The 24,865-nt window shown below is 36.2% G+C and overlaps 1 protein-coding gene across 5 annotated transcripts; it reads left to right on the top strand.

Moving 5' to 3' along the window:
* The first annotated feature begins 10,232 nt into the window (after window positions 1-10,232).
* On the top strand, window positions 10,233-24,671 carry LOC135202257 (putative inorganic phosphate cotransporter). Of its 5 annotated transcripts, none has more exons than XM_064231549.1 (12): window positions 10,233-10,319; window positions 12,654-12,833; window positions 15,335-15,431; window positions 15,874-16,076; window positions 16,727-16,960; window positions 17,798-17,885; window positions 19,404-19,612; window positions 20,314-20,463; window positions 20,718-20,850; window positions 21,684-21,928; window positions 23,377-23,503; window positions 24,371-24,671. In XM_064231549.1, the coding sequence occupies exons 2-12, from the start codon at window positions 12,831-12,833 to the stop codon at window positions 24,385-24,387; spliced, it is 1,506 nt and encodes a 501-aa protein (XP_064087619.1). In that variant the 5' UTR covers window positions 10,233-10,319; window positions 12,654-12,830; the 3' UTR covers window positions 24,388-24,671. The 5 variants fall into 5 exon arrangements, with proteins under 5 accessions (XP_064087619.1, XP_064087621.1, XP_064087620.1 ...); XM_064231550.1 differs by having other exon boundaries at window positions 10,272-10,380; XM_064231551.1 differs by lacking the exon at window positions 15,335-15,431.
* Window positions 24,672-24,865: the final 194 nt, after the last annotated feature.

Genomic DNA, 24,865 nt, shown 5'->3' with positions numbered 1-24,865 from the left:
AAATCGTCCCAGAAACCGTTCGAACGAACCATACAAACCTTTCGAGATGCATCTTGAAAGCATTCCAGAACAACATCCTCCTCCCTTTAATTGTGAGCTATTACATTCCAATTTATAGGGGCCACTGTATCCTTCAATCAACTCTATGATGGCTTCCAGGATACCTTTACACCTCAGGGCTAAATACAACTCCATTTGCCTGGCTGGTAAGAAATGCATTTTGAACTCCTTAGCTGCAACAGCAGGAGAGGCTTGAAAAATCATTTACTATCCAAGTGGGATTTCACGTGGTAAAATATGTTTCTTATATTACAAGAATCGGGCCATTGGAAATGAGTTAAACAAATTTTTTGTCAGCATTCCTTGTGAAAATACATGCAAGCTTCCGTTAAACTCATAACTATCATAACAATTCCATTTGGAAAGATACATTTGGTTTTGGAGATTAGATGTTAACTTCATTATAACCTGAAGAATTATAAAGAAGGAAATATTTGATTTAAAGGTAGTGTTAAAGATTAGATTTAGTCAAATGAATTCAAATACTAATGTATTTTCAATGTTATACCTTTTATTAAGGTTCTATGGTACTAAAATGACGTTTTAAATAACACAAGATGTTTTTACTCATGCAGTACTGTAATATTGCTCCAATAAGAAATCATTGCCCTAACATTTACAGGTGGTATGTTTGGAAATGTCCTCACAATGGCCCTTGGAGGACTCATGGCTAGCTCCAGCTTTCTCGGAGGTTGGCCATCTGTATTTTACGTTTTCGGGACAACAGGAATTCTCTGGGGTATTCTGTGGTTCTTACTGATTAAAGAAGATCCCAGCAATGTAATCTTGCAAGGCACAATTCATTCTCAAAGTAGAAATCAGGTATGTTGACTTGTTATTTGTGTTTAAATCTAAGCATTCATTTGTTCTTGTCCTACAACCATGATTACATATCAGGTTATTTGGTTCCACCATTCTTCAATACAAAGATCTATAGTCAATTGTCTGTTTATACCTAATTATTGTTACTTGATAGACATACATTGTCAATTGTATGTCTATCAGTTTTTAGTTTATGCGTTGAGGGACCATTATTGTGTTGTCTATCAGTAAATATTTTAATATTTTTACTGTTTTTTTTTTATTGTACACCTGTTTCACTTTTTTAACTACCTATTTATCCTTTTTAGTTTTTACTTTTAAAGCTCTTCTTTGAGCAGTCTTCTCACATTATTATTTTTCCTTATGCCAGAGAGGCCCTGATGCAGATTCAAGTACACCACTTGTAAACATTTCAAACTCTGTATCTTGTCTCACTCTTATGCACCTTTTGCCTGGTACCCTTCTTCACCTACTATCTGTAGTAGACTCACGCTCCATTTTTTTTACCTCTTCTTTTTCTCAGCATGAATAATGATAATGATTGGAACCCATTTGTACTGACATCTCACTTACATTCCTTTTTTTTTTATTTTATCTTTTTTCAAAGTTAAAAGACATCAAGTTCAAGAGTGTACTGATGTCTCTTCCCTTTTGGAGTCTTGTGTCCTTCCACGTAGGAGACAGTTTTGGCTTCTCCATGTTGTTTTCAGAGATTCCGACCTACCTGAGCAACATCCAGTATTTTGATCTTGAAAAAGTAAGTTTGTTCAGAGTTCTGTGTGGAGAGATCGGTAACTTTTCACCTTTAAGTTGAAATTAAAGTAAATTATATACAAATGACACCCATCTCTCACTTGCCATGTCATATGCTGGTAGTGGTGAAAGGAAATGCATAATATATCAGTGGGTTACATATTTTGAAGTAAAGTGGTACACATTAAGCCAGAGTTTTGTTGTTGAACTTAGTTTTAAGCCACCAGGTTTGTCAGCAAATCTCACAGTGCCATCATAGACGTGTGATTATGTATGTTACTTGTGTCACCTTTCACTAGGCCTCGGTCGCTTACCTAACCAACCCTTGTATGATGATACTTAGGCCAACTCTATGTAGAAGTACCTATACAATTCCTGACAGACAGGGCACCAGAGAAGAAAAATGTGCAGGGAAGCCATCCAAGAAAATAACTGTAGCTCCCAAAACATTGATGGATAACCACTCGTCTAGGTTTCATGCCACAGACTCCACCTCCAGCAGGAGTTTCCTGGAGGAAAGGAGGAAGAGGGTGCCTTCAGGTCCATACTACCCAAAAAAAAGACCACTAGTGGATGACCACCAGAAACTGTGCTGCCAAAAGCAGCTTTACATTTATACAGCCACAAGACCCACACCCTTCATCTAATAGGAAGAAACTTCCTCAGGCACTCTGATTGCTGGTAGACATTGCTCACAACCTTCTATACCTGATCTCCTACCAGAGGGCTCCACTCATCACTAGGTCCCAGGCAATTGCTCATCTCTTTGGTACGACCCATAGACATATCCTCTTCTACAGGAATTTCCTTACCCACTCAAGCTTGAAATCAGACAAACCCGTAGAAGAGGAACTGCTTGCTGTGAAGAAAGGCTTGAACGAAATTGGAACACACTAGTCTGTGTCAGAAGGCCGTCTGACTATAGTCATGGTAACATAACCATACGGTTCTTAGCACCCCTGCAGAGACTATAGGTAATTGAATCCACAAATAGAGCCTGAACAACTACTCTCTTCCCAAAATGTCAGATGGTAGCTCAACCCTCCACCAGGAAAGACTTTTCTCTAAGTTCCACATCTGGGTCCACTGCAAGGATGTCCTATACTATATAATATCAAATTTCAGCTATTGCCGAATTCAGGTCCACTGGATGGCATGTATCTGGTAAGATAATCCCATAGCAAATGCACTATCTAGGATAGAAATCCATCTAGCGAAGAATTATGATAAGCTCACCAATTAGCAACTCTAAGACATCGAAACAAGAGACTTTCATATGTATAATTAACCCGTGATAAAAAAAAGTCCTCTTAGGGGACACAGGATAGACCATCATCTGTGGCACCAGCATAGACCACCTACCTCCCTTGCCCGGATCCCACCATGAACAGTATTTGATCTCATCCACAGATTCTTCCATCCACATGAAAATACATCGACCAAATTTGTGACATTAATTCATCTGGAAAGGGGCAAACAGGAACATGGAATAATGTGCCAAACTGTACCTTGAATGCCAAGAAAGGAAAACAACCTTTTACATGGAGTCTGGCATTAGCAAATTTCCACATCAACATAGTAGACCTCTATCTCTTCCAGTGGGTTCAGATATATCTTTACATCGACAGGAAGAACTACATATTGGTGGGAGGCAATACCTATGACAGAAGCGATGTCAGTGCTTGCTCTAAGGCAATCTTTTGACAGCTGAGTTAATAGTTTCAGCATTCTGGTAGTTACTAAAAACAGAGGACCACCCTTCATTTCCAAGATATGGACGGCATTGGACAAAGTAATGAGTTCAGATATCCACCACGCCACTGCCAACAACCCAATAGCTTTGCAGAAAGACTCGCTAATCCTGAAAAGTTTGAGCTCATCCTCATGTGCAGCTGACCCAGCTGGAAGTCTCAGTTACCCTGGGTCCTCCTTGGCCTATGTACCATCAACTAAATAAGATATCAACACCTTTCCTGTGGAAATGGTTAGCAGTGAAACCTTCCATTTCACAAAATAGGAAATCTTATCTATATGAGTCACTATTATTTTATGAATTGCACGCTATGGGTTATTGTCCGGCAGGATACTTGGAACTCTTAGGTTACTTGACACTGGAATGAGGCATGTAGTATGTCCTTTAATATAATCCCAATTTTACATTATCACAGTTACTATTTGGATTTCCAGAACGGTCTGCTGTCGTCTTTGCCTTACTTATTGCAAATCTTCTTCAGCATATCATGGGGAATGGGTATCAACAGATTGATTATATCTGGAATGATTTCAGTTTTGGCTTCACGCAGAATCTCTTCAGCAGTAGGTAAGATTAATATTTCAGGATAATGTGAGAGAGACATTCTTAAGGCAATACATTTTCATTTACTCTTTTATATCAAAGCTAACATCTGTAATTTCAGTAGTTTAGATTAAAGAGGTCATTTCAGAATGGACAACTGAAACAAGCGCACTTTTGCTTGAGACCAGATGTAAAATCTTAACCACCATAATGTATCAAACGTCCCATTGTGTAACTCTATTGCAGGATCTTGGATTCTGGAAATCTGTCTAGAGAATTTTCATATATGCACGTATTTCCATTATACTTATTGTCATTACGTAATAATAAAATTTAAAGGCTGAGAATGCATAAATGTACTGCGTATCTACAATCACACTGCCACTGGTCTAAAGGTGATGCCACATAACCCTATTGGTCAAGTGTGATCTAGTTTTCGATGAAGCGTTGTCACTTAAGTACACTTATGCATAACAGATGCATTCTCTAACATTTCTTTGTTTTATAGGAATGTATGGTGCTGGCTTGGGTCTAGTAGCAATGTGCTTTGTCAGTTGCAATTCATCATCGGCCGTGGCAGTCCTGTGCATAGCAGTGGCCTTAAGTGGGGCCTCTTTTAGTGGAGGATATTTGGGAGAGCAGGATATGTGTCCCCCGTCCCTGGTAGGAGTCATCACAGGGTTGGGTAGTATGGCCTGTGCTGTCAATGGATTCATAGCCCCTCTGGTTGCTGGGACCATCACAGTGGGAAATGTGAGTACTGTGACCCTGACATTCGAGTTGGAGAGAATTTGCTTTAGTTCTTCGAAGCCTACACTCGTTTTTTTTCCATCTGTCCACCCGCCTGTGGTGTTTGCGTATGGTAACACTGCGTCTTGGGCTTTAGATAGTTACATTCAGCTTACATTGAACAATAATAATATCCTATTTCGAATATTAACGGTGTAATTCGCATAAAGTAAATTATTAAAACACTTTTCAGTTGCAAATGTACACCCAGATATCCTTTTATTTGCCTAAAACTTACACATAGCGCAACTATTTAAAGCCCGGGACGCAGTGTTACCATGCGCGACCATCACAGGCGGATGGACAGATGGAAAAAAAAATAGAATATAGTTTATCTACTTGTTGGAATTATTCAAAAGTTACATATGGCTTTCCACAAAAGTTGTACTACTTAGACCCCTGCATCATTAATGGTACCAAATGACTGGACTCCTTTAAAAGATGGTCATGTAACTTTTAAAGTGAATGGATCTTTAATTTTGGTGTTGGGGAGGGTAAAACTGAAAACTTGTGGGGATTCATAGAGTACAGTTTATATCACACGTTATTATCTATGTCAGGGATGTTATGACTTTGTTTCTTTGTTGATAATATGAATGAATAGTAATTCACAAAATGTTCAGGTAACCCGGATCACAATTGAGGGACAGATTTATCTAGTATTGTTTTCTTTCCAGCAAACCTTGACAGCATGGCGAACGACGTTCCTTTTAACAGCTACAGTATATCTCATATCTGGGACATTTTACCAGGTTTTTGTTACCGAGAAGGTTCAGCCGTGGATCAAAAGCAGGAAGAATGCAGGTAATAAACTCCTGTCATTGTTACAGATGTTTTAAATTGAAAATTTCTAGGAAGCGCTACTAAATTTCTTTTGCATTGTTCGTAATTTTTTATTTATCTTTTTCGGTTGATGGAATGTTTACTGCGTGCCTTTTCATAACTGGATGTTATGAGTTTTTGGATAAAAAAGGCTTAGGAAAATGATCAACCTCACTTCGTATCTGTATGATTGTTTATCTCAATGACAGTGCTAACATAAACGTTTTCCCCCAAAGCAAAAAGACATGGCCAAACCACTGACAAGTCTTTGATTATTTGGAGATAACACTATTGCTATTGTGCCTAATATGAAGTTTTCATTATAAAACTAGTATTGTATTACTTACCTGAACTACTGATTTGTGACCAGGGCTAATTCAGGTGTTGTATTGCAATACGATTTTTTTATATAGACGAGAATACTTTATCTGAAAACAAGATTGATATACGATACTCTTAGAAAAAAAAAACGATTAGATGTAATATGCCTAACAGACAGAAGCATAAAAAAATAACATATAATCGCAGCAAAAACGAGGCTGTTTATAAAGACCTAGATTGAAAAATTTCCAAGATATTGCCATTGTAGAGTACTTCCGGTAAGTTAGGCACATTTTTAGATTGTTTTGCCTAAGGAGTATGAGAATCAAATGAATGGAAATGCCATAAAACTGTTGAAAATGTCCATTGAGTCACCCATTCGAAATTCATGCCTTACTGTTGTGCTCTAAATCCGATTTCAAGTCACTTTGACATTTTATTTTCGGTTATTTTTGTTCCCTGAGTATTTGGACATTAAAACTTGAATCCTTCCAGAATTTCCTGTTCATTAATCCAGTTTCCTTAATTCGACAGCTCATTTAACTTCATTTCTCTCCAGAAAACAATAAATTCTAGAAATACTGCATAACCTTACTGTACAGGAAAGGTTGCCATATTCATTAGGACAATCCATCATCTGACACTCAGGTGATCCTTGCTTATAGCTCCAGTTTGAGCACGGTTGTATGTTGTGGTACTTATAAGACAGTCTTACTTACATTTTCTCATGTTTAAATCGCAAATATAAAGAATTCATTGTTTAATTCTAAGAAAAACGAATGAAAGTTGTCTTGTGAACTTTTGATTCATAATAGTTTATATATTGATTATTAATTTAGATCCAGATTTTTCAGCAGCATTATTTCTCCTCTGCCGTTTGGATTTGCAAGTTTTGTGTCCAACAAATGTCTGTGTTTTTTGTATAGTTTAGGTAAATCTTTTAATGCTTTTCATTCACCAGGTCTACCAGAGAAAATCGACAGAAGAAAGTTGCAGGAGCAAGAACAAGTTTATCTGTCAAGTGTAAATATTTAATAGTTTTTGGTAAATGGGTTTCTTAGGTAATTTTTTATTATTATTATTATTATTGACAATTAAAAGCCACAGTAGTGTTAAAAATATATTTTTGCACAATGCTAAAAATGACTATGAGAGACTTTTGGATACTGCTCCGTATCCCCCTTCAGTCCTAGTGAAGAGTAGGACTGAGGAGGGATACGGAGCAGTATCCGAAAGTCTCTCCTTGTATTTTTTACCATTGTACAAAAATATATTTTTAACACTACTGTAGCTTTTAATTGTCAATATTATAGCCTCGTTACGGAGGTTCCTTAGTTCATTATTATTATTATCATCGTTATTCAGAAGATGAAACCATGTTCACATGCAGAAACCCCACAAGGTCCAAGAAAGAAGTAAAGGAAGGCAAAGGTAAATGCAGAAAGGAGAGATTTTATTTTAAAAGATAAAAATAAAGTAACAAATAAATAATAAATATTAAAATATCGGATGTAAAGATTCATCTCGGCTTTCTGTTCTCCTTACCTAGCCAGAATACACTAGTTTAATCTTGGGGAAGGCAGACAATAGTACAGGTAAGGTGTAGTACTCTATGCATTGAGGTAGAGTCGTCTCTTGAATGTTGTTTTTTGGACCTAGATGAAGTTAGGTAAAGTGAGTTAACGAGAGTCCACTGTGTAATACATCAAAGGACTGATAGTGTGTTAGCCTATACCATTCACTGATGAAGGAACGATAATGATATTTTTTGTTTGTGTCTTATTCCTGCAACGATAGGCCAAGATAAAGAATAATTGTGCGGCTTGCATTTGTTATTCTCCTAACAGTCAGACAAAAATATCAGGCAAATCCTAATAAGTACTAAGTGTATTTGCCAACACTTGGGTAAATAGCAATGTTTTAGCGTTATCGTAATATTTCACTGAAATCAAAATCTTGCCAGGCATGAACCACATTATTGTTTATTTACCATGAATTTTTATTCTGATCCTTTATTCCCTATGCTCCCCAGCAGCCCTATACCCAATTGATGGTGATCACAGTAGAAACCTATAGGTTTTAGGATGGGGGAAAATAAATAAAGTGTAGTGTACTACTTAAAATAATGGTAAAATGTGCAAAACACACAAAGGAACCAGGTGAAAAATAAATGGTTCACATGTTTAATTATTATAATAGTCACACACAATTACTTGTGTCCCCTTGGTAATTAGCCTACAGTGATAAATACTGTACAACTAACTAAACCTTCCATAGCCTAACCTAACTGAGAAATCCTTGGCCAGGGGTCACTTTTACTTCCAGACCCTTCGAAAAGTGTAGTATTGTATTTACAGGGTCACATCTAAGCATAATTCAACTTGAGGCGGTTGACTGATTAATGAAAAGTTGGTTATAAGACTAAGCACCAGAGCACTTTCCACCATCCAGTGCTAGAGGTGAAAAGAGGGAGAGGGAATTGGAATTGGTGGAAGAAAAGTAGGGAACTATAGGGTCAGGGGCCAAAAGGACGTTGCAAACAACCTTTAGTAATGCATACAGTGCTCCACAAAAAGTGCACTGACAGCACTATCCCTTTTCGAGGTTAACCTGGTGTTGGACGTGAGGCTTTATCATTCCAAGATAGGCGAACTTTAATGTTTGCCTAAGTTTCAAAGGCTGAAGGCGGTGGTTCATCAATGAAGTGGTTTTCTATGGGGGGTACATATTAGGCTTTGTGTTTAAATTGGCACCTTCCAGGGTATAATAGATTTTCTAAACGGAATATAGTTTATTACTTCTCGTCTAATGGTTTTTCATTAATTTTACCCTTTAAACTCTTGTGCAAAAGTAAAGAAAAATGCAAGTAGAAAAAGATGATGATGTTACACATAGGCAGACCACAGTACTACAGTCATTTTTATTGCGTGTACTATTGGCCTTTAATCAAAATGTTAACACAAGAACATATAATTGTTTCTGCTACAATATATCAAATCATAAAAAGGATAATCACTTTACCCAGGAATAATAGAACAAAATCTTAATGTGACATTTGTGGCATGTAGCTATAAGGGCTGTATTAAATTGCCTGGAACTGGCAAAACTATGCACAGAAATTACTCCGCATTGAAGGAAACGGTATCGCAAAAAACTGAAGCAATAACTCTTTTGTTAGATTGTAATCAGTAAAACCTCTGCTTTACTTAATCCCTCATTTTCTACTGTGACCAAACTTCAAATTTTGATGTTGTAAACAAAAGAAAAGGATGGACTTCATAAATCGTTTACAGCTAGGATAGAGTTACATAAGCGCTTTTCAAATTAAGTAGGACGTAGTCTGTGAACAAGTAAGGCCCCGCCCACCCGGCTGAGCTTTGCTCGACGAACTTTGTTCGATGTGACGTCAGAAGCGGAGAAACCGCGGCAAAGTTCTGACTTTTCTCGCCGTCTCTCTGCTTCTGACGTCACATCGGACAAAGTTCGTCGACCAAAGCTCGACCGTGTGGACGGGGCCTAACTAGTACTATGTGAAGAAGTCATGAAAAAATCTGTCGGCTAATTGGCAGTTATTTACAAGAATTGCCGACATAAAGGTCATCGAATAGTCGGGGAATATTACGTGTTAACTATGGTTTTAAAAGTCTGAAAGCGATTTTTTTTTCTTTTATAAAGTTAGCCAAAGCACTGGTTATCAGTAGGAAGGATTTTGTCACTGGTCTTGTAAATGATATCTTCAAACCCTTCCCCACATCTCTATCTCTTATTGTTCATAAATTTTATTTATAAATATAAATCGGGATGGACTTCATCTCTCTCTCTCTCTCTCTCTCTCTCTCTCTCTCTCTCTCTCTCTCTCTCTCTCTCTCTCTCTTATAATAGCTCTAAACATCGAAAACTCATTAGTCAGAAAAGGCCAGATAAGACTTTAAAAATGCAAAAATTGAAAATCTATTCAGCAAAAAATACATTGATTTTGATTTCTAAGTCTTTCTAACCAATAGTAATTGTTAATATTGTATGTATAGTTAATTTTGTAATATTTTGTAACACCCTACGTAGTATGTAATGACTGTGATATTTTTCTAATAAAAGATAAAAAAAGCTAATCGTTTAGTAAAAGATAAAAACTTTCAAACAAACACCCACATTGTCTAAATATGATATTCGAGCTAATGTTCAGTCCGGAGCCATTCCAACAACTGCGATAATGCCAAAAATAAACAGTAACAATAACTGGTAGTACTACGTAAGCGGTCAAGCAGTCATGACGTAACTAGACGCACAAACACCCTCCAGGCCTTCGCCGTCACACACACACACACACACAAAGAGAGAGAGCGAGCCATGCTCTTGTCCGAAGCGGAGTTCCTGTGCAGGATTAGTTCACAAAATCAATCCGTTACAGACCGGACGTTATGTTGGTGTTCATTCACTTGTCTTTAATTTGCATTGTGTATCCGTGACGTGACTTAAAGATGAAGACTGTTCTGGTACATTATCCGAAATAGCTGACTGTATGTACTACCTACACTTTTCTCTTGATATCTCATCAGGTTTTGTGTTTACGATAAGTTTAGGATTGTAATAGTAGTTTAAATAATTATCGAGTGGTTACCTAGACATTCAAAATATTCTTTGTTTACCAAAATTTTGTCATTCAGTTGCCGATTTCTTGTTTATTATTTTTCACTGGTAGCTTAGAAATTATTATTCTAAAGCTTGTGGCCATAAATGAGATTTTATATAAAAAAAAAAATGCCGATATTCGAGTAAGGAAATTTCTTCTAAGTATATTTTTTAGTGCTGTTAGATGAAAGAGTTCATTTAAAGAAAATATTTTCAACAGTGAAATGGGAAAAACAAAGGTATATAATTGTTCTGTAATTCCTTCTTTTTGTGACTCTGAACACCACAGTTTACAATATTTACTGTGTAAAATTTAATGTATTTATTGATAAGAGTTAACCGGTCAACTGAAGGCTTTAATCGGAGCAAAATTATCCCTATATTGCCAACCTTTCATACGAACTTTTTGCGGAAAACTTTGCGACTGATAAGATACTGAACGTTTTGATTAATGAGATATAAAACTTATTTATTTTGGCGATTCCAAATTTTCCTTCCTCAATAATTTCGCGGTTAGGTTTTCCGTTAGCAAATAGAATTAACTTTCTTGCAAAGAACTAATCTGCTTTGTGAGTCTCGTGACGATATGAAAACAGTTGCCTTGAACTTTTTCCCAAATGGTTATCGTTACCCCATGTAGTTGCCTACTAAGATAGACCAGATAATTGAGATAGCGCAACCATTATAGCAAGCACTGAGATCTTTCATTCTATATCTGTAGACAAAAGGTAGTAGGGAAACCCACCAGCCGTTAATACAATATAAAGTGCTGTTGCCGATCGAGGCAGGGACAGTAAAATAATGACATGAATTAGCAATAAGTTATATTTAGAAGCTTGAACTTGAAGGAACCCGTGAAGGTCAAGAGCGTGGTGCAGTCGGTACACCATGTACTGAATAGCATAGCAACCTTCTGCTTTTATCATGTGGGGAGGACGGTATAACTTTTACATTGAGGACGCTATATAGCTGAATAGCATCCTTCCCGGGCTGCTTTGGGTAATTCTAGCCAATAACTCCGCTCGGACTGAAAGGAACGTTCCCGCGAAAACGACCGCCACTAGGGATTGGGTCGTTAAATGTATTTCGCTAGTAGATACTAAGTATTTCGCTAGTACTAAATGGATTTAGTACTAGCCCATGGGGTTAATTTACAGTCGACCCTCCCTAAAATAACGGTAAATTCTTAATAAGCAACTCAAATACTATAGAGAACTGTAATTTCAATGAAATACCCGACGCGGAGTTATTATACCTAGATCTCCTTGCTTTATCATATACGGAGGACGTAACCTTCACATCAAGGATGCTCTAGAGCTCTTAGAAGATATGGTTGAATGGTGAAGTATGTACTGTATATTGGATATGTGAATATACTGCTCATGTGGTTTCAGTGGAAATGATTAAAACGGCTGTGAAAGTGTGGAATTTCTCTTGACTAAGTGGAGTCACTCTTGGTGTAGCAGCCTGATTCTTTTTTTTTTATCTTTGATTAGAAAATATACAATATTTTATAATTTTAGCAGAATAAATTCAGAATTTTATCTGATGAGAGTATTATTGTCTTTTTTGTAACAATACATAACCAGCTTAGATTCTACATTTTTTATTATTTTAATTATTACATACTTGATAAGGTTTGAATGTACAAGTCATTTCTGTTTTGTCTTTCTTTTAACAATACATAACCAGCTTAGATTCTACGTACACATCTATATTTTAATTATTACATACTTGATTAGGTATGAATGTGACAATTTCTGTTTTAGGGGCCTTTTGTTTACTATCATCTTAGTCTAGATTTTCCTGTAAATGTTGTATCAATCGTTTAACGTATATGACAATAACAGTCCTGTTATATTCCCACAAATCACCGCTTAACGTTAAAAGGTTGTACTAAAAAAATGCACCATCAAAACTCATGTCCCAAGAAAGCCTTTCTCATGTAACCATAAATATCCACGTTATCAAGCGTTTTTGAGCTGAAACCTAACCAGTGATTTATAGCTGCCTTAGAGTACTTAACGGCTCATGTGGTCACTTATCTTTTTTCCAATCTCTTAGCAATAAGATGTTATCACCAATTTGATTAAAAAGATAAGATTATCTTGTATTATCATGATCATTGTGTCATCCTTAACTTAACGTCTGAATACTTCAGGGACACCAATGATCCTTGGATGCAATACTAATCAAAATCGCAAGACTTGAACTTGATAGAAAGAAACGCCACTGTTCCAATGTTGGAGTCTCACTGAAGGTGTCGTGTGTCGCCGTGTGAGTGTGTGGAGACTGAAAGAGATCATACTAGCACAGCAGTAGTACATCGCGGATAATAATGGTAAGATATTGATTTTCATAATTCTCTACATGTAAGTGTGTGTCTGTGTTTTATTAGCAACAATTATCTCGGATCTAATTTATCACTACAAGCCTTGAATCTGAGTCTGTTATGAATGAAGAAGCCCCACTACCTTTCGTAGTGGAATTCGAAACTATGAATGTAATGTAGGCTAGAGTGAGACTAATTTACAGCCCTCTCAAGTGCAAGAACATTTGGGTTTGATTCCCGAATGAGGTAAACCTAAACCATGTCATAATCCGATCAACCCCGTGGATAGTGCCGCCAGTGGACCTCATGTGTTGCATTGTAGACATTACTTGAGGTTCTTTGCAGGGTCCCTTCGGCACCTAGTTGCAACCCTTTTCATTCCTTTTACTGTATTTGTTCATATTCTCTTGCTTTTCATCTTACCTTCCACCCTCTGCTGATAGAACTGTTTCATAGTGCAACTGCTTTGAGGTTTTCCTCCTGTTAGGACTTTAAAACCTTTCTACCTCCTATTTCCCTTCCAGTGCTAAATGACCTCATAGGTCCCAGCGCCTGGACATTGGACAAACGTCTGAATTCAATTCCATTGCAGAATCCGTTAGAACATCAAGTCCCTCTTTGATCTAGACAGAAATTTGTGTCCCTGTTAGTCAGTTGATTGGAATAGTTCGAGGTCGGCATTTTCATTCCAAAAAGATGTCGTGAGTTCTTGGAGACAGATTTCCTTCAAAAAGAAAATGAGGAGAGAATGATTTAGCATAATAATATTTAGTACGGAGTGGAAGGAAGAGGGCGTTGGAACCGTAAAGATATAAAAATGGTAATTAAATAGGTAAAGAATAAGACCTCGACAGAAAATGAGATGGAACTGCATTTTATCGGTGATAAACAGCGGTTTATAACAAGTGTAACAGAGTGACCAGCCAGGTTTTTCAAGCTTTTTTCGGAGGTAGACAATACATATATATTCCAAAAGGAATATATGATGGAGGTAATTGTTAAAATTAGAACACTATAGCATTACTTGGTATAATATGAAAAGGTTAGCTTATGGCTTTGATGAAGAATGAAATAAAACGGATAAGAGGTACTACCTAAGCTTCTGTAAGAATTCGTTGTAAAAAGTGGTCTGTTTTGTCTTCATGTCTGTTTAATACTTTCATGATTAGAGCGGTGGAGACTTGCTATAGTTCGACAGATCTAAACTGATAGATTATTTTCGTCTTTGGGGAAAAACCCTGCTGCCACATTTACCAGTCTCCAGTTTTAAATACCTTACTTTATAACACATGAATCAGTAAATCGGTAATTTAAAGTTTTTAGCATGTTTTGCTGGACTTAAGCGTTCACATATTGTGATTATAATTTTATTTGTAAATAAAATGAGAAATCGAGTTTATAAACGTGACAGATGTTTAAAAAAACGCTGCCACTTTTCCTGTTACCTTTGACAGGCGATATACAGGTGGGCCAAGCCTATTAAAACCATGAAGTTTAAAGGAATTATCTCTTAAGCTACCCTTTGTATAAGCCCCACTGCCCGGTCTAGCTGAGAACTCTAGCGCCAAAAAGAATGACTTGCTTCAACAATAGTCAGTAGGAAAATTAATTTATTCCTACAGAAAGCACGCTGTGAAACGGGCAAATGCAGTTAAGCATTCCGAAAACTTGCAAACAGGCGATGCTGCAAAGGATAGCTGTTATTAAAGTAAGATCATCTGACGACGAAGATTCTTCGTAATGTACATTTTGTATAGAATCATATTATTACAATTCTTGCGATAATTATTGTAAATAATTCTTTTTCTCCCAACGATGAGTTTATGTGCAACAACCTTATAAAAAGTAAAAATTGTTACGCGCATTAGACCGTGAGTGAAAAAGGAAATGAAATCCAAGTAAATCATAACTTGATGAATTAGAATGAGGGGGAAACCTAAAATGAAGAGCAATGAAATTCAAAATATTACAAACTTGTTTAGGAAATGGATAGTATGGCAGACGGAAAATTCAAATAATAAAAAAGAATAAATAGAAGTAATCTACTGGCAAGATCATAAGAAAATGTCATAAGACATACATACTGAATGGCAATAGCCGATTTTTATTACTTTTAATGAAAAACATCATGATATAAAATATGTAATATAATAAGCAAAATATAAGGGTATAAGTCAAAACAAATACTAAAATAAATAGTCTCAAAAGTAATAACCAAATAGAATAGGGATCGAGTTTACGGATTAGGATTTATACGGTCAGTTTCATTAGGTATTGTCCCAAATATTGCCTCGTTGGAAGATGGCTGAGGACTTAAGAAGGGGACGATTTAAAGGTTAAGAGAGAACTGGCAACAGGGTTTTTCTCAAGGAAGTAAACAATCTATCAGTTTAGATCTGTCGGACTATAGTTAGTTAGCGATAGGGAACATAAAAACTGCAGACTGGCGAGAGAGTTAGCTTGAAACAATTCTCTCGCCCTGAGATTCTTATTTTTTTTTCTAAAATCAGGACAAAAGCGACGAATCACTCACCCGGTCAGCAGATCGTGTTTACTCTGTTGAGTTGCCAGATGGAGGACATCACCGACAACCGAATGAACAAAATAGTGAGTGGCAACGTAGATATAAAGGAAAACATCTTGTCTTTTAATTTGGTTTAAAATGGAAATATAATTCTACCAGAGAGAGGCTTTGTGACATTTAGTTGTTCCCTGAAAAGCTGTGATTTAGAATATATGTATTGTGTGACGTATGTATGGTTAGCCCAGTGAAGGTCTAGAAATAATATTTACTGGTCAAATTGATAATAATAATAATAATAATAATAATTTTTTTTGTCTATCACGGTCATCCATTCGACTGGGTGGTTTTTATAGTGTGGGGTTTCGGGTTGCATCCTTCCTCCTTAAGAGTCCATCACTTTTCTCACTATTATTATTATTATTATTATTATTATTATTATTATTATTATTATTATTATTATTATTATTATTATTATTATTATTATTATTATTGGATAGCTAATGGTTAACCAAGACATTCTTTCAGAAAACCATGGATGGACTGATCGGCACACTTTTGCCTTGATGAATCTCTTGGGTCAGTGCATCGCCTTTATGAACAGAGGATGTCTCTCCGTTGCTATCGTGGCCATGGTGTCCTCCGGTGGCTCCAATTCGACTCACGGAGGAGAGCATGGCGATGTCTGTCCAGTGCCACCCAGTGCCAACGATACTCTTGGTCCAGAAAAGTTAAGGTCACTCGACATTGTGGGTACAAAGTCCCAAATACTTGTTAAATGGTCTGGGTTATAAGACTACACCTCGAAAAGGCACGAAGCAGGGTATTCTCTTCGTGAATGCTATGGTTTTAAAATCTTTGAAGCTCACATAGGACTTCCCCTACAGTGAGCCTTGTATAGCGAGCTTTGTAGAGTACTAAATGTATCTTGTAGCATTCTTCCAGCCCCAACAACATTGTTTCCAATTTATTTTCATCCATTTTCGTATCTCTCAGCCTAATTATTCAAGTTTGTCGTGCACCATTCCTTCCTTGTAGTTTAGAACAGTCCTTCTAACCAGCCCTACAGTAAATGTGACTTTGTGATTGGCCAAAGTATGCCATGAATGTACTAAACAGGAAACTAACGTGATTAAGACATCTTATTTTCATCCATTTTCGTATATGTCAGCCTAACTATTCAAGTTTGTCATGCACCAATCCTACCTTGTAGATTATAACAGTCCTTCTAGCCAGCCCTACAGGATTTGATATGACTGTGATTGGCCACAGTATGCCATGAGTGTACTAAACAGGAAAAGAAACTGATGTGATTAAGACGTTTTAAAAGTTTATCGAAACTGATAAGAATACTCATTTTCACCGGGTTTTCCTGTCACAGGAGGGCGAATTCGACTGGGATGAGCAGCTGCAAGGCGTAGTGCTTGGGTCCTTCTACTATGGATACGTATCGTCGTGTTTTCTTGGGGGATTACTGACGGATTACTTCGGTGGTCGCCTCATGTACGGTGTCAGCATCATGGGACTATCAGTACTGAGTGTGTTCTCTCCCATCTCCGCTCGGACTTCTGTTGAGCTCTTTATTGCTAACAAAGTTATTTCTGGACTGATACAGGTAAGGCCACTCTGTCGTTATTGTTGTATAATTAATCTAAAAAGTGTGCATTTTTACCCTTTTTTTTTTATTCTTCTTTCCACCTATTTTCACACCTGAGCACCCAATTTTAGCACTCTTACTCCACCAGTTAATTGGCCAAATATTGAGCTGTCAGTCTTATTCCGTATGGCTTACATGGCTTAGATACGTACTGAGTGGTTACACGATTCTGTGAGATGAAAAAGATGCCAAAATTGATGAAGTCATTGAAGGCTTCAGTCATATTAAAAATTAATTTGTAAGGTGTGCTTAAATGAGTTCTCAAAACTAAAGGAACATACTATAAAGTTTCTTGTATTAAAATTAATTTGGAAAATTTAATCGCATTATATAAAAAGAGTCTTTACCTGCTTTACCTGTTTATTTATATAATATGTATTAAAGGTTATCAAGTGCTATCTGAAACGTGAGACTAGAGCATAGTACTATAAATATCGTTAATGAAAAGGAATCGAGTGATGGGTTTAAAGAAATCTGCCTGCCCATCAGTAGAGCCAATATTCGCTAAAAAAAAAAAAACCTTTATCTTTATTGAAGTTAACTTAAAGGACTTCAGAAATCCACCCCCATAAAACTTGAATTCGAACTAAATAAAAAAAGCCACGGTGACGTCCAAATAAACTCCTTAAAAGCTTTATTTTCCCTTAAATGAATTTGTAAGACATCAACCCAGTTTGGTTATTGTGATCAGTTTTTTTTTTTTTTTTTTTTTTTTTTTTGAAGAGAAGTAATTACATTTTGCCCTCTTCTCGGAAGGTAAGGTAGGGCAGTGACTATTCCCGTCTCATCTGACAGGGCCCGATGTACCCTTCGCTTCACTCACTGATGGCCTCGAGGATCCCTCCACACCTCAGGGCTAAGTACAACTCCATTTGTCTAACCGGTAAGAAATTTTGGTGGTGGATACTCCATTAAAATGGATAGACTGATAGACAGATAAATTATTAGGCAGAGAGAGAGAGAGAGAGAGAGAGAGAGAGAGAGAGAGAGAGAGAGAGAGAGAGAGAGAGAGAGAGAGAGAGAGAGAGAGAGAGAGAGAGAGAGTAGAGTTTCTTTTCTGAATCTTACCCTGTGACGTGAAAGAATAATGGTCTCCTCTCTGGGTGTTCCAGGTCGAAAAACTGGTTATGTTTAAAAAAACAAGGACAGTTGAAATTCGTGGATTGTAACGGTAATTATGACTTTGCCTGAAACGACTTAAGCAGGAATTAGCTTTACTGAATTCCTTTTGGACTTCCTTACAAGTTTTGGTCTATCTTTCATCCATCATAAAGATTAATTTTTTGTATGGAAATAGGAATTTCAGACATAGGCTTTTTTTTTAGCATTCTAGCTATAGTATGCTCTCTGTATATTAAGGTTAAATACCTTTCATTTTCTTGTTAGCTTTTAGATTTCGAGGTACAATGGTAAAAATTCCTCGTCCTCCAAAGTCTTGCTAATACTCGCTCGTCTGGATACCAGAAATAATTTTAAGCCCGTCTCTTTGTCTTCCAAAACCTCGCATTACACTTGTGATTTAGGAAGACCTTACACATCATTATTTCAAGAGCAGTGGTTAAAGTAGGCATTTAGTTGGATCATTATCGAATACCACCCTTTTTAAAGCAAGATTCTGGAAACTAGGAAACTGATTCTTTTCTTTGTTACAAGGAGGTACAAGGATTAAGATGTCTCAAAGACTTATTAGGCCATCCGAGGAGACTTCGTGTGTTCACTTATCTCTTGGAGCAGGTTTTACGTACTGTTCACTCACAGTGTCCCAATCATTTGTAAAATCTGTTACAATGTTTTTAACTGCATGGGCATTAAAGCATGCTCCTACGAGGTGTTTTAATGTTTTGATTAATACACCCAGAAAATAGTTGGAAAAATATGTAGATAAAACATTGGAATTAGCGGTTATTTACATTTTAGTTGTGTGTTGGTGCTTTCTCAATGCTTATATATTTTCGGTAGCCGTTTGATATAGAATAATATAAAAAGGTGTTTCTATTTATGCACAGCCCCAAAAATCCGCTCACTTTAAAGCATATAAACAGGTAGCCTAGGTATGATATAAAATCGTGTTTTTGGTTTTGCAAAATTGTTATAGTACTAAAGTTTACGTTCTTATATGGTACTAACTTCTTATGGTACTAAAGTTTACGCTCTTATATGGTACTAAATTCTTATGGTACTAAATTCTTATGGTACTAAAGTTCACGTACTTAAATGGTACTGAATTCTTACGGTACTAAAGTTTACGTTGATGGAAAACACTTGACTAATTCATGATCTATTTAACATCGAGTTTGCATATTCATGGCGATAAATGTTGAAGTTTGCATATTTATGATGATTATGTTAACTGTTTTACCCTGAAAGTATTGTTAAAATATCATTAACGAGATATTTAAAGGCAGCACGTTTGGAAACGTCTTCTCAATGGCTCTTGGAGGACTCTTGGCCAGTTCCAGCTTTCTCGGAGGTTGGCCGTCTGTATTCTACGTCTTCGGCGCAGCAGGAATTCTCTGGAGTATTCTATGGTTCTTGCTGATTAAGGACGACCCCCATAGAAACGATGTTCTCTCGGGAAATGATGTAGTACATTACCAAGACAGAAGTATGGTATGTTGATAGGTATTCCAGTGCAGTCTACATTCTGGATATATATTACATTCACTGGTTTTTTTTCGTTTTATTTTTGGTTCTGTAACAATATTTTTCAAGTCTGATTAAAGACAAATTCTAGTCCAGTGATTGATAATCTGTTGCTTTTTTATACAGAAATAAAGTTACCAGGTACGCAATGTCTTGTTTTAGGGTTATATACTCTCCAACAGAGAATTTTGCCAATCACAGAGTGCTTATCATATTTATTTTTTCAATGACGAGCATTTAAAATAATCTTGCAAATGGATCGACTCCATTTCTACCCAACGCAGTTTTACGAGTAAGCTTTATATTAGCCAACATTCCACCTTCAGATTGTACTTTCAAGTACTTTTCTTTTGGCCTTGACTATAGGCAACTTGTGCCAGTGCTCTACCGTCTATTTTTCTTTTCTTTAACTTGTAATGAATATATAAACCAGCATAAAGGCTACCAATAACGTTCAGTTATATCTGCACAGTCGATCTAACGTCTAGTTTTGCTTGCGCAGGTGTTTGTGGGTTCAGTTTTGTCTACACAGGGCGACTATGCAGTCATAGCTGCACAGGTATAACCGAACGTTATTGGTGGCCTTAAGTAGTACTAAAAATCTGAGTAAGTATGGTTCTGAACAATGTGACCTCAGCTTACATTTCTTCCTTTCGTTCCTCTCGAAGTTAAAAGAGGTTAGGTTCAAGAGTATCCTGACGTCTCTGCCGTTCTGGAGTCTCGTGCTCTTTCATTTTGGTGATTCCTTCGGCTACTACATGTTGTCCTCAGAGATTCCAACTTACTTGAACAATATCCAGTATGTCGATCTTAAAAAGGTGAGTTTGCTATAGACGTTGGTACCACCTGTCAGTATCAGTAACTTCTGATAAACTATTAATCTGTGACCTTATAATAGATGTTGGTTCTTTTGTTTATTATTATTATTATTATTATTATTATTATTATTATTATTTATTATGATTATTATTATTATTATTATTATTATTATTATTATTATTATTATATTATTATTAGTTATTCTTATTATTATTATTATTATTATTATTATTATTATTATTATTATTTTCAGAATGGTCTGGTATCATCTTTGCCTTACATATTGCAAATATTCTTCAGCATGGCTTGGGGGATCGCCATCAATAGACTGATTCTATCTGGTCGGATTTCAATTTTGGCGTCGCGCAGAATTTCCTCAGCAGTAGGTGAGAGAGGAGAGAGAGAGAGAGAGAGAGAGAGAGAGAAGAGAGAGAGAGAGAGAGAGAGAGAGGGGGGTGGGGGGGGAGTTCTTATGAGAATATCGGATATTTTGTATTTCTTATTTCAATATCTTTATGAAAAAATCGATAACTTCTAATGTTGGTAACGGTGAATGGACAGACCACGTAACCATAGGGCACTCTATAGATTCAACTTTTGTTTTAGACCAGGTGTAAATTGCTACCCCTTTCCGCAACTTCATTGTGGACATTTGAGATTCAAAATCTTGACTTAAGTACCAACTCCACCCACAGATCACCTGTGCTAAGTAATATTGAGGTGAATGCGAACTTGTTTAAAGAAGTGAGACATACGAAGTAAGTTTTGTACATGCGACATTCAGTCAATAACACCACTTAAATGTAGTGGTGATGTATGGTCTAGTTCTTCATAAACTGCTTGGGAAATTGATTACCTGATATAGTACACAAGTCTTTGGATCAGTGTGGTGTTTCATTTAATGTATATTTTTCCGTAAGTAGGCAACAATCTCCCCAGTAATGTCGGTATTATTTTCCCCTTGAAAATCATAGGTCTAGTGTTAAACTTCTTGACGAGAACAGGCAAATGGGGCACTGTCAATTTAAAACCGTCCTTTGACCAAATCATTGATTTATGTACCTAGCAGGAAGTGAAATGCGTTGCTTACCATCAGTGTCAAAAAGGACATGACGGAAGCAACATCTCCCCAAAGATTGTGTGAGAACCAGGAGGCTAAACTTCTCTGGCGCCACTCCTGTTCAAGATGTACTTATGACTTGGTTCTTCCTCGTTCCAGGAATGTACTGTGCTGGCCTCGCCCTGGTAGCGATGTGTTTCGTCAACTGTAATTCATCGCTTGCCGTGGCCGTCCTGTGCATAGCGGTGGGCATTACTGGGGCCTCTAATAGCGGGGGTTATTTGGGAGAGCAGGATATATGTCCTACGCCTCTGGTAGGAGTCATCAAAGGAATGTCTGCTACCGTGTCTTCTAGTACGGGATTCATAGCTCCTCTCGTCACAGGAAGCATCATAGTGGGAAACGTGAGCGTTGTTAATGTGTAATAGGCAGTAAGGCGTGACATGGCCTCTCTCTTTAAGTTACAGAATGCACTTTGCTACAACTCAAAGTGAGGGGAGATTGTCTGAGCCCCGTTAAAGCTATGCATTTTTGGTGGTATTTCAAACTCGTACGATTTAACTGCTTCATTATAGTACTACATATCCATTTATAAAGCATTTAAAAGAAGACTCCTTCTCTGTTAACTGCTTGTGAGTAAATATTACTTGCTTTGAATTTTTAAAACTACGTTTTAAAAAGGCCTTGATATATTTTCATAAGAAATATAAATAATAAAAATAACATGCATCAAATCAAGTTTTACCAAGTGGAAGTTTAGGTTACTACAGATATTGATAGACAGACCTGTCTCTGAATACTTAAAACTACCCAATAATAAGTAAAATTTATAGTTTTGATCTGACGTTACTGTTGACAAATTGCATTTAGAAGTTATGCAATATATATTATCAATCCAACAAACTACGCTGTTACGAAGATGCAAGATCCTGTTTAGTAACCCCCCAGTAATTTCTGGAAGTCCATATTTTCTGTGACTATCCTTTTCATTGAACTGTGCTTACAAACTAATAAATAATAATATATTTTTTTTTATATAAATTTTGTTATTAAACATGAACATCTTCCTTTAGTAGTAGGAAATACAAGAGTGATAATAGGAATATATGTACCTATCTATATATGCAATGACATTTATAAAAGAAATGGTTCAGTTTTGGAAAAAAAGACCACCCCCACCAATTAAAAACTCTGGGTACGTGCCTGGTATGGATAAGAACACTGTACAACAAATGACCTGTGTTTGGTCAACTTGAATGCTAAAGCTTTTATGATTTTCCTTCTTATGTTGTTACATTACAGAAGTATTAAAGCAGTTAATACTTCTATAATGTAAAAGACAGTTTATTTCCCAGGAAATAATGTAAAAGACGGTTTATTCCCCAGAAAGTAATGTAAAAGACGGTTTATTTCCCAGGAAATAATGTAAAAGACGGTTTATTCCCCAGAAAATAATGTAAAAGACGATTTATTTCCCGGGAAATAATGTAAAAAGTCTGTTTATTTCTCAGGAAATGATGTAAAAGACGGTTTATTCCCCAGAAAATAATGTAAAAGACGGTTTATTCGCCAGAAAATAATGTAAAAGACTGTTTATTCTCCAGAAAATAATGTAAAAGACGGTTTATTCCCCAAGAAATAATGTAAAAAGTCTGTTTATTTCTCAGGAAATAATGTCAAAGACGGTTTATTTCCCAGGAAAAATGTAAATAATGGTTTATTTCATAGGAAATAATGTAGGAGAAAGTTTATTTCCTAGGAAATAATGTAAGAGGAGTTTTATTTCCTAGAAAATAATGTAAGAGAAGGTTTATTCCCCAGGGAATAATGTGAAAGACGGTTTATTTCCCAGGAAACTTTGTCAGCTTGGAGAACGGCGTTCCTCATAGCAGCTGCGCTGTATATCATCCCTGGAACGATTTACCTGATTTTCACAACTGAGAAGGTTCAGCCGTGGATTAAAAGTGAAAAGGATGCAGGTAATCATCTATTTTTTTTTAAATTCTTTTATCGGTACCTTTACCTGAAACTATCTTTAGAAACTTGCATGATTTTTAAATTGTTCACACGAAGATTAGGACAAAAATATTCTATTCCTTAAAATTTGTATGAACATTTGTTCTTTAATAAGAAGTTTAGTTAGAATCCTGTGCTTTCAGTTTATTTTTTTTCATAATTCTCATGGTTAATGGTTCTGTGATCTGTAGTCATTTCCAAATTACTTTCAACGTTTGTAAGTCAAATGTATAAAAACTTAGATTGAAATTTATGAAAATAATTGACCTTACTGAAAAATTATTTCAGTTCATTAACACTGAAAGCAGAAATGTCCTTTTTAGTTAAAAAAAATGCAGAATCATTGGTATATGTCTTTGAGTAAAAAACAAAGATTTGGAGACAGTATTATTGCTATTATGTATATCAAAGCCTTTGAATTTTTTTATACAACAATGAGATCTTATATTTTGATATAGCTCTGCTGTTGAAAATGTATTTTAGGAACAAATAAATATAAAAAAGACTTACGCTTAAAAGGAAGAGGTTATACATTATACTTCATAGTCTCAAAAAAGACATATTGCTGGGATTGGTAAAAAGGTGAATTGTAAAAATTATGAGAAATATATCAGTGCATATTACCAAAAAGGTTACAGTTTTCGAGTGGTTAATATGTCTCTGTGTTAGCATATGGGAAAACTACCTCGCCCACACCCATCAGATTCTTAACTTTCCTTTTTAGTTCAATTTGACATTTGAGTTAAAGTTACGTAAGTTGTAAAATGTTGCAGTGATCAGATTTTCTTTCGTTAGCTCTTTAGCTCATTACTTCAATTTCTTCTTTTCAGAAACAAATAAATTCTAGAAGCCACATCACACTGCAGATGTACAGGAAAGGCTGCCATATTTTTCAGCTTACTTCGTCAGCCGAAACTAGAGTGATACTCGTTTCATGTATAAACACGAACTAGAAATAATTAGTACTAGTTTTTATGGCGTGGCCAATGCCCGTGGCATTTGTAAGACTTTGGCTCTAAAGGCAGCATACAATACGGTAGTATTGCAGTCATACATCTATTGTAGCTACTTAGTGAGCCCTGCTCCAGTTTCTATCATATAGAAAAAAAATTAATAAAATTATAATTTGTTTATGAGTTCTTGATTTATACTTGCCAAAGACGTAATGAAAAAGGAAATAACAATCGACGAAAAAAGATAAAATAAGAACGAAAAGAGCGATAAGAATGAAAAGCTTTGGGAAAGTATATAAATAAGAAAATAAAATAAAATTTAATGCCTTTCCATAAAAAAAAAAAATGGCCTAAGACCAGTAGTTCTGTTAA

This window comes from Macrobrachium nipponense, chromosome 30, assembly GCF_015104395.2.
Source record: "Macrobrachium nipponense isolate FS-2020 chromosome 30, ASM1510439v2, whole genome shotgun sequence".
In the NCBI taxonomy this organism is placed as follows: Eukaryota; Metazoa; Arthropoda; class Malacostraca; order Decapoda; family Palaemonidae; genus Macrobrachium; species Macrobrachium nipponense.
Note: the sequence above shows the minus strand (reverse complement) of the source record. Positions and strands in the feature narration are given on the sequence as shown.

Bases quoted from the DNA above. Each gene is read 5' to 3' on its own strand.
- LOC135202257 (XM_064231549.1), top strand. The intron at 15,432-15,873 runs GTGAGTGGCAAC...ACATTCTTTCAG, and splicing joins ACAACCGAATGAACAAAATA to AAAACCATGGATGGACTGAT. The intron at 16,961-17,797 runs GTAAGGCCACTC...CTCATCTGACAG, and splicing joins TTATTTCTGGACTGATACAG to GGCCCGATGTACCCTTCGCT.